Source organism: Amphiprion ocellaris, chromosome 4, assembly GCF_022539595.1.
Source record: "Amphiprion ocellaris isolate individual 3 ecotype Okinawa chromosome 4, ASM2253959v1, whole genome shotgun sequence".
NCBI lineage: Eukaryota > Metazoa > Chordata > Actinopteri > Pomacentridae > Amphiprion > Amphiprion ocellaris.
Genome location: NC_072769.1, coordinates 3,366,329 through 3,376,755, shown reverse-complemented (window position 1 = coordinate 3,376,755; position 10,427 = coordinate 3,366,329). Strand labels below are relative to the sequence as shown.

The 10,427-nt window shown below is 42.0% G+C and overlaps 1 protein-coding gene across 1 annotated transcript; it reads right to left on the bottom strand.

The window, feature by feature from the left end:
- Positions 1-1,613: 1,613 nt before the first annotated feature.
- On the bottom strand, positions 1,614-9,881 carry tomm20b (translocase of outer mitochondrial membrane 20b). Its single transcript, XM_023296165.3, has 5 exons — positions 9,645-9,881; positions 7,915-7,961; positions 7,737-7,818; positions 7,502-7,644; positions 1,614-2,181 (listed from the first exon to the last, which is right to left on the bottom strand). The coding sequence occupies exons 1-5, from the start codon at positions 9,766-9,768 to the stop codon at positions 2,137-2,139; spliced, it is 441 nt and encodes a 146-aa protein (XP_023151933.1). The 5' UTR covers positions 9,769-9,881; the 3' UTR covers positions 1,614-2,136.
- Between the last annotated feature and the right edge of the window lie 546 nt (positions 9,882-10,427).

The window sequence follows — 10,427 nt, the reverse complement described above, 5'->3', positions numbered from 1 at the left end:
TTTTCCATTCCAGTTGAGTACCACCTCATCATGGGTGGAGTCGTCATAGCATGGCGGCCCGGAAGTCCCTTAACGTCATTTGTGCGCGACACAAACGCAACACAACAATGGAGGACATGGAGGCGATGGTAAACCTGCTGCTCGGTCTATGGATTTTTTGCCAAGTTTCGTGAAGAGCAATGCGCACTGTCAGTGTTGTCAGTTGTTTTTAAAATGGCAGGTTTGGTTTTGGTGAAGGAGTTACTCTGGTGTGTCATCACTCCCTGTCCAATCAGTGTCCTGCACTCTGTAGACGTCACATTATCGGCTCCACTCAGCTCGCTGGGAACCCCGGCCCAGTAGGAACTAGAATAGTAGCTGGTACCAGGTACTACGTCCTGATGGAAAACCTCACAAACCCAGTAGAGTCGAGCTGAGTAGGTGCTGGTGGAAAAGTGCCTTTAGATTACAGCCCAGTATGGAGACAACTGGTCTGCTCAGGAATGTCAGACTAAACAATATCTAATCTTAATCTAGTTATGTTTTTATTACAGCAGTTGTCTCTCATGTATCTTCTTCTGCCTTTCTCGGGGTCATATTAGGAACAGTAAAAGCCTGATGTCTTCAGCTAACAGCTGCAAGGAAATACCTCAAAAAGGGCAAAGAGACTAATTTTTTCTTCATTACTGTGTGCAGTCCTGGCCCAGTTCATGCCAACCTAACGCTAACCCTGACCATAGAACGTGCTCCCATCATCTATCAGGCTTAACAACGTTTCATCCAGCTATCATGACCTGGTCCAAGGCTAAGAAAATATTAGAAGTTTTATTGATATATATGGAATCGCTTTAGATATTTTTAGGATTTTTATGGAAGATTTTTATTAATTTTTTGAAAATATTTACAAGAATTTTCTTGCCAAATTTGGGGGATTTTTTTAAAATAAAACCTTTAAGGGCAACTTTTAAGGAATTATTGGAGTTTTCTTCCTGAAGGTTTTGCAAATTTTCAGAAATTTGGGGAATTTTTTTCAGATTTTTTTTCAGACAAGAAAACAATATTTTTTGGTGCCTGTAAATGAGGACAACAGGAGGGTTATTACATCTCAAATTAGGAGGTTACATGAAAGCGAAAATCGATTTTTGAGTGAAAAACTGCTTTTTTTTTTTTTTTTTTTTTTAAGCATATCTGGCTTATTTTAAGACACCTAAGCTTGACAGTCCTAGTAAAATACAGCTTAAAATAAGTTTTCCCAGCTAATTTTGAGATTTCAAGATTCTAAATATCATATCTTATTTACCAAGCCATTTTTCACTTGTTCTATTGGCAGATTTTTTCATTTTTTCAAAGTAAAAGTTCTTTGAAATGAATTTTTTTTCTTGTTTTGAGAGGAGCATTTTTTCCAGTGAAAGCCTGTTTTTCGGTGCTAGAATTTGCATGTAATGCAGAGGACGCCCCTGCAGCTGTAACTCTTCATATACCTCCTGAATACTGGTGAGTTTCCACAGATTTTTTGCTGTTAAACCATTTCTCTGTATCCTGGCTTTGATTCACTCCCATCCCAGTTCTCCCATTTCCTGTTTCCTTTCTTCAGCTGTCACTATCAATAAAAATAATGTTAAAAAAAAACACACTTTGGTCGTTTGTTCACATTTTTTATTTTCTCTAAAGAGGTCCATCCTCTTTAAAATGAACAAAACATTTCAGCACTTTTTAAAAAGTGTTTCCAAGTCTAGACTGACAGAAATATGACTGATACCAAAACAATAAATACTAGTGAGATATCCAAGCAGACAGGTTCTGGTCCTGGTTCTGCAGCATTCTACTCCTGATATCATGATGAAGACAGCTGGACTAACGGCTCAGACGGAGGAAGAAGCTGATGATGTTTAAAGCCAGTCCAGGTGGTGATGGAGGGATGGGGACGTCTGTATTAGTCTGGGCTTTCTGATTCAGATTCTGGAATACCCAAAAACGGGTCATATAAGTTAAGAAAACTGTCATGGAATAAAAAAACAAAATCCCTTTAAGATTGTTGGGAAGTGATGGACGTCAGCCGAAGTGATGGAGGCTGAGGCGCTGGCGTGATGAAGGACGAGGAGGACGAGGAGGAAGAGGAGGAAGAGGAGGGTGGGCTGCTTGGTCTCGGTCTTCTCCTCACTCTATATCGTCTTCACTCAGACTCTGTGCGCTCACGATGCGCTGCAGCAAACAGACGGAAACAAACACTCAGAACTTTGTTGTTTGGTTTTAATGAGAAACAATCAAGTTCATCAACCTCAAACCAACATCTGAGGAGACATTCAGCTCTAGATGGGTCAGAAATGGAAAAAGTTTTGGAGGCTGCACCAACACATGATACAGAAACTAAACCTTGGATATCTCCAATTAAAACAGCACCAAAATGGAAGGATTCAAGGTGTCAGTGGAATCCATCAGGCTCTATGGATCCGACTGCTGGTCACTATCAAAGACCCTCTCAAAAAGAGTTGGTGGGACTTAAACCAAGATGTTAGGGATGGAACAAAACATCTGGAAATCACACCTCACCACCTCACCAGCGTGGGCTGGTCAACTATCATTAGACAACACAGACCAGCCCTGCATGGACATGTGGAGACACAGCTATGGAAACCTGATACTATCAGAAGGACTGGAAGGTTCTAGATCAGGGGCGTCAAACTCATCCTAGTCCAGGTTCCACATTCATCCCAGTCTGATCTCCAGTGAACCAGGCCAGTAAAACCACAGCACAATAACCTAGAAATAACCGCAACTCCTAATGGTTCCTTTGTTTTAGTGCAAAAAGTACATTCTGAAAATGTTCACATTTAAAGAATTTGTCATTTTATCTTTTACATAAAATATATTCCAAAAATGAGACACAAAGCGACAAAAACAAGACAAAAAAATGTACACACGAGATCAGAAATGACAAAAGCAAGAAACGAAACGACAAGGAAGTAGACGAACAACACAAGCGAGACAAAAAAACACAAAATGACAAAAATAAGACAAAAAAAACACAAGCAAGACGAAAAGGAAACACAAAACGAAAAAAGACAACATGAGTAATGACAAAAGTCAGACAAAAAAACAACAAAAACAAAACAAAATATGACAAAAACAAGATGCAAAATGACCAAAAAATTTGACAAACGACACGAAACAAAACAAGAGACAAAAAAATTGACAAAAAAGTTACAAAGCGACAAAACAATGGACAAACAATGGACAAACGAGACAAAAAATTAAACAAATGAGACACGAAATGACAAAAGCAAGAAACAGAACGACAAAAAAGTAAACAAAAAAACACAAGCGAGACGGAAAGGAAACACAAAACGACAAAAACGTGAGACAAATGACAAAAAAGACAAAAAAACAACAAAAACAAGACAAAATATTACAAACGAGACAAAAAAAACGACAAAAGAACAATGAACAATCTAGTATTTTACTTTACGATCAGAACAACTTGTCATGGTCTAGAAATGATTTTAAATTTATAGTTTTACTAATTTACAATCTGCAGTTAATGCCTTCTCTGGAATTTTTACACTTTGAGGGCCGGATTGGACCCTCTGGAGGACCGCTTTTGGCCCGTGGGCTGCATGTTGGACACCCCTGGGTTAGCAGAAGACTCTGGTCTGGAAGAACTGCAGTGCTGGACAAAGGGAACTGGAGGAAGAACTTTATTCAAGTCTCCGACTGACTGAGGAAGAAGCCTAGAATCAATCTTACGTGTTTGAGCTACACAGCTGATTCCAGACCAGTTATTACAGAGTGGCTGAGTTCTGGACTGACCGGTTGAAGGAGTGCTGGTCCTGGACCAGTTCTAGGCTCATGCTTCTACCTGCTGATGCTGTAAAGGGCTATAGAAATATACTTTGATTGATAGTGTTAAAATAACCGTTCCCTTTATGCTTTTATTTTGAAGGTATATTTTCAAATTAAAGTTTTAAAGTTAGAGGCTTTTATTTTGGCACCATTCCAGCAGCACAGGAAGTGTTTATCTAAGAAGAGGTTACTTGACGTGAGGGAGATGCTGCCGAAAAGTCTGAAAATTCACCTAAGGATGGCAGAAAAACGTTTCCACGCTGCTGCTGTTCAACGCTAAGCATGAATAAAAGCTTATAAGCACCAAGCTGGAATGAAAATTTTGTGTTCAAAGTAAGGTTGGAGGCTGTACGTAAATAAACACTTTATGAAACATCAGCACACTTCACCGTTAACTGGCTAGGGTTTGCCACATGGTGGTTTACGTACCTGGCAGCAGCATGGGAGGTGTTTACACTGCAAAACCTCAAAATCTTAGCAAATCTATTTGTTTTATTTTTAGTCAAAACGTCTCATCACACTTGATTTAACCTTCGTGTCGTCCTGCGGGTCAAAATTAATCCGTTTTAAAGTTTGAAAATGTCTGAAAAAAAAATATTTTCACAGAGAAACTTCTGATGTCCACATTTTCAACATTTTTGGGAAATCTCTGAACATTTTTTGGTGGAAAAAAATGGTAAAAATGTTTCTCAAGAACATTCACTTAAAAATCCACCAAAATCACCAAAATGGATTTTTAAGTGAATGTTCTTGAGAAAAGAAACAGAACGACAGAAGTAGTTTTTTTTTTTTTTTTTAAAGCTATTTTTTTGGTCTTTTATTGGATAGGCGTAGTGAGACAGACAGGAAACGGGGGAGAAGAGTCACGGGAAGACATGCAGTGAAGGGGAATCGAACCCGGGCCGCTGCGTCGGGGACCAGCCCTGTACATGGCTCGCCCTGCTTAACCCGCTGAGCTATACAGGCGACCAAGAACAACAGAAGTTTTACTGATTTACATGTAATCACTTTAGAATATTTTTAGGATTTTTTGGGAAGATTTTTACTCATTTTTTGAAAATATTTACAAGAATTTTCTTGCCAAATTTGGAGGATTTAAAAAAAAAAAAAAAAAACCTTTTAAGGGAAACTTTTAAGGAATTATTGGAATTTTATTCCTGAAGGTTTTGCAAATTTTCAGAAATTTGGGAAAATTTTTTGCTGAATTGTTGGATTTTTTTCAGACAAGGAAACCATATTTTTTGGTGCCCGTAAATGAGAACAACAGGAGGGTTAACATTTGCGGCAATGCATTAGCAAACTTGATGATATGAACTAATTGGTGATTTTCCAATAAAACGCATTTACTGGAATCAAGCGTAATTTATTTCTTTAATCAAGTGGGATGAGACATTTTGACTAAAAATAAGACAAATAGACTTGGTCAGATTTTGAGTTTTTGCAGTGTACGTACCTGGCTGATGCTCTAGCAGTGAGGGAGGTGTTTTATGTACCTGGCTGATGCTCTAGCAGTGAGGGAGGTGTTTTACGTACCTGGCTGATGCTGTAGCAGTGAGGGAGGTGTTTTACGTACCTGGCTGATGCTGTAGCAGTGAGGGAGGTGTTTTACGTACCTGGCTGATGCTGTAGCAGTGAGGGAGGTGTTTTTCTTACGTACCTGGCTGATGCTGTAGCAGTGAGGAGGTGTTTTACGTACCTGGCTGTGCTATAGCAGTGAGGGAGGTGTTTTACGTACCTGGCTGATTCTGTAGCAGTGAGGAGGTGTTTTCGTACCTGGCTGATGCTGTAGCAGTGAGGGAGGTGTTTTACGTACCTGGCTGATCTGTAGCAGTGAGGGAGGTGTTTTATGTACCTGGCTGATGCTCTACGCAGTGAAGGAGGTGTTTTATGTACCTGCTGATGCTGTAGCAGTGAGGGAGGTGTTTTATGTACCTGGCTGATGCTGTAGCAGTGAGGGAGGTGTTTTATGTACCTGGCTGATGCTGTAGCAGTGAGGGAGGTGTTTTATGTACCTGGCTGATGCTGTAGCAGTGAGGGAGGTGTTTTATGTACCTGGCTGATGCTGCAGCAGTGAGGGAGGTGTTTTATGTACCTGGCTGATGCTGTAGCAGTGAGGGAGGTGTTTTACGTACCTGGCTGATGCTGTAGCAGTGAGGGAGGTGTTTTATGTACCTGGCTGATGCTCTAGCAGTGAGGGAGGTGTTTATGTACCTGCTGATGCTGTAGCAATGAGGAGGTGTTTTACGTACCTGGCTGATGCTCTAGCAGTGAGGGAGGTGTTTTACGTACCTGGCTGATGCTGTAGCAGTGAGGGAGGTGTTTTATGTACCTGGCTGATGCTCTAGCAGTGAGGGAGGTGTTTTATGTACCTGGCTGATGCTGTAGCAATGAGGGAGGTGTTTTACGTACCTGGCTGATGCTCTAGCAGTGAGGGAGGTGTTTTACGTACCTGGCTGATGCTGTAGCAGTGAGGGAGGTGTTTTACTACCTGGCTGATGCTGTAGCAGTGAGGGAGGTGTTTTTTACCTGGCTGATGCTCTAGCAGTGAGGGAGTGTTTTATGTACCTGGCTGATGCTCTAGCAGAGAGGGAGGTGTTTTATGTACCTGGCTGATGCTCTAGCAGTGAGGGAGGTGTTTTACGTACCTGGCTGATGCTGTAGCAGTGAGGGAGGTGTTTTACGTACCTGGCTGATGCTGTAGCAGTGAGGGAGGTGTTTTATGTACCTGGCTGATGCTGTAGCAGTGAGGGAGGTGTTTTATGTCCTGGCTGATGCTGTAGCAGAGGAGGGAGGTGTTTTACGTACCTGGCTGATGCTGTAGCAGTGAGGGAGGTGTTTTTACGTACCTGGCTGATGCTGCAGCAGTGAGGGAGGTGTTTATGTACCTGGCTGATGCTGTAGCAGTGAGGGAGGTGTTTTATGTACCTGGCTGATGCGTAGCAGTGAGGGAGGTGTTTTACTACCTGGCTGATGCTGTAGCAGTGAGGAGGTGTTTTATGTACCTGGCTGATGCTGTAGCAGTGAGGGAGGTGTTTTATGTACCTGGCTGATGCTGCAGCAGTGAGGGAGGTGTTTTATGTACCTGGCTGATGCTGTAGCAGTGAGGGAGTGTTTTATGTACCTGGCTGATGCTGTAGCAGTGAGGGAGGTGTTTTTATGTACCTGGCTGATGCTCTAGCAGTGAGGGAGGTGTTTTACGTACCTGGCTGATGCTGTAGCAGTGAGGGAGGTGTTTTACGTACCTGGCTGATGCTGTAGCAGTGAGGGAGGTGTTTTACGTACCTGGCTGATGCTGTAGCAGTGAGGGAGGTGTTTTATGTACCTGGCTGATGCTGTAGCAGTGAGGGAGGTGTTTTATGTACCTGGCTGATGCTGTAGCAGTGAGGGAGGTGTTTTATGTACCTGGCTGATGCTCTAGCAGTGAGGGAGGTGTTTTACGTACCTGGCTGATGCTGTAGCAGTGAGGGAGGTGTTTTATGTACCTGGCTGATGCTGTAGCAGTGAGGGAGGTGTTTTACGTACCTGGCTGATGCTCTAGCAGTGAGGGAGGTGTTTTATGTACCTGGCTGATGCTCTAGCAGTGAGGGAGGTGTTTTACGTACCTGGCTGATGCTGTAGCAGTGAGGGAGGTGTTTTATGTACCTGGCTGATGCTGTAGCAGTGAGGGAGGTGTTTTATGTACCTGGCTGATGCTGGGCAGTTTGGTGAGCAGCATCTGGAAGACCGGTGGAGGCAGCGTCTGCTGCAGGACCTGGAGCAGCTGCTGAGGCTGACCACACACCGCGATGGCGTTGGTCAAGTGGTCCACGCCTTTCTCATAGTCTCCTTCAGACAGAAGCACAAACACGAGACTTTAGGATTAGCTCCAAGCTCAGATCTTTAAATCCCACATGAGGAAGCATGGGTGGAGGTGTTACCCTGAGCCAGCAGCTCCTCTCCCAGCTGGATCTCCTCCAGGAAGAACTTCTGCACGGCTTCAGCGTCCTTCAGGTCTGGAAGCTGCAGGACAGTCGACATTCAGCCACAGGAAGTGGATTCAAACACTGATTTCTGTCATGGTTCAATGAAGAAATGTTTGTTCATGTTTGTGCTCACCTTTGCCAGGCCGGCCTTTTCTTTGGCCAGCTTCTGCTTTCTTCTCCCTGTGACAGAAAGAAAGAACAAACTGAATTCAGATTCTTACTGCTGAAGTTGTTGCATCACACAACCACAGCTCAGTCTGAACCAGAAAGACTCTTTACTGACAGCTGTCCTATCAGTTATCTCTCCAGAAACAATATTTATCTGTAGATCTAACATGCAGCAGCAGCCAGACCTTCAATGCTGGTCAGGTTCTAGTTTAACAGTCACCCCCTTTAACACATCCAAACACTGCTTCATGAACACCTAAACCAGGGGTGTCCAACATGTGGCCCGTGGGCCAAAAGCGGCCCTCCAGCGGGTCCAATCCGGTCCTCAAAGTGTAAAAATTCCACAAAAGACATTAACTGCAGATTGTAAATTAGAAAAACTATAAATTTAAAATCATTTCTAGACCATGACAAGTTGTTATGATCATAAAATACTAGATTGTTCATTGTTCTTTTGTCGTTTTTTGTCTCTTTTGTAATATTTCGTTGTTTTTTTTGTCATTTTTTGTCTGACTTTCGTGTCATGTTTTTGTCGCTTTGTTTCTTGTTTTTGTTGTTTTGCGTTTCCTTTTTGTCCCGCTTGTGTTTTTTCCGTCTCATTTTTGCCATTTTGTGTTTTGCTTTATTCATTGTTTTGCGTGTCGTTTTGTGGGGTTTTTGTCTCGCTTGTCCATTTTTTTGTCTCTAACATTGTTGTCTAATTTTTTGTTTTTTGTCGTGTCGTTTGTCTCATTTCTGTAATATTTTGTCTAGTTTTTCTTGTTTTTTGTCTTTTTTTGTATGACTTTCGTGTCATGTTTTTGTCGCTTTGTTTCTTGTTTTTGTTTTGTGTTTCTTTTGTCCCGCTTGTGTTTTTTCCGTCTCATTTTTGCCATTTTGTGTTTTGCTTTATTCATTGTTTTGCGTGTCGTTTTGTGGGGTTTTTGTCTCGCTTGTCCATTTTTTTGTCTCTAACGTTGTCTAATTTTTTGTTTTTTGTCGTGTCGTTTGTCTCATTTCTGTAATATTTTGTCTAGTTTTTCTTGTTTTTTGTCTTTTTTTGTATGACTTTCGTCTTGTTTTTGTCGTTTTGTGCTTCCTTTTTGTCTTGTGTTTTTTGTCTCATTTTTGTCATTTTGTTTCTTACTTTTGCCGTTTCTTGTCTTGTTTTTGTCAAATGTGTCTCATTTTTGTAACATTTTGTCTTGCTTTTGTTGATTTTTGTCTTTTTTTTCTGATTTGTGGTTTTGATCCTCCAGTAAATCCTCTATAGTTCAGTTCCAGATGACTAAATGTTGTGTTTCTTTGTAGACACTCTGTGATCTGGAAGTTGTAATGTGGAAATGATAAACTGAGGCTGAATGTTGATGAAACTGAATTTATTTTTCTCCATAAATTTCAGGTTGTTCATGATGTTTAGTAAAAAGATAATTCCTTCAATGTGAACATTTCTGCACTAAACCAAAGGAACCATTAGGAGTTGTGGTTATTTACAGGTTATTCTGCTGTGGTTTTACTGGTCTGGTCCTGAATGTGGAACCTGGACTAGAACCAGCTGGACTCTCCTGGTCTAAGCTGGTGGACGGACTGATTAAATATGTGACATGTTGCTACTGGGACTACAGAGGCTTGGTGAGCTGAAGGGACAGGAACACACCTGTGCTGTACCTGAGGAAGGTGAGGAGGAAGAGGATCAGACAGGAGGTCAGCACTCACGTTCTCTGAGCCTGTTCTTGAAGTTGGGGTCACTCCTCCTCTTCCTGTCGAAATAAATGCAGTAACCGAGCAGCAGAGCCCCGCACACCCCCGCGGCTATCGCGCTCGACCTTCCGCCCATCATCGCTCTGGACACCCGGCTGCTGTCTGGACGATTCGGCGGTGATTTCGGTGTTTTTCTCCGGTGCTCGGTTCCCGTCAGGCGGCTGGAGAAGCGGCTCAGGGCAGGAAGGACCCGCAAGGACCCCGCCGTTTGACAGCTGGTGGCCGGCTAAGAAATGCCTGACTGGAAATACATAAATACAGAAAATCAGTCCAGAATGACAGGAAAATGATCAGTAATTAGAGAAAATCAGTCCGGAATGACAGGAAAATGATCCGTAAATACAGAAAATCAGTCCAGAATGACAGGAAAATGATCAGTAATTAGAGAAAATCAGTCCGGAATGACAGGAAAACGCCGGCGACGGCCCAGCCAACTGCTCTCTAACTTCAAATTACATAGTCTGGGTGATTATTACTCTTCTTAGATGAAAGCATAGTTCCACTTATGAGTCATGTTAAGCAATTGGAAGAATATTAATGTTTGGTTGTGTTGTGATTTAGGAGCTTATGCTACGCCCCTGCTGAAATTATAATAAAACATTTATCCTGCAATTAAAGTTAACAGACCGGAAATTCTATTTATTCCTATCACAGTGATTAAATAATTATGAATATATTCTGTGGTTGTAAAAAGTCAGGTTAATGTGTGCATTACATCTAAACAGGTTCTGGAAGGTT

Bases quoted from the DNA above. Each gene is read 5' to 3' on its own strand.
- tomm20b (XM_023296165.3), bottom strand. From the start codon at position 9,768: ATGATGGGCGGAAGGTCGAGCGCGATAGCCGCGGGGGTGTGCGGGGCT. The intron at 7,962-9,644 runs GTGAGTGCTGAC...TTTCTGTCACAG, and splicing joins CAAGAACAGGCTCAGAGAAC to GGAGAAGAAAGCAGAAGCTG. The intron at 7,645-7,736 runs GTAACACCTCCA...TTCTGTCTGAAG, and splicing joins AGAGGAGCTGCTGGCTCAGG to GAGACTATGAGAAAGGCGTG.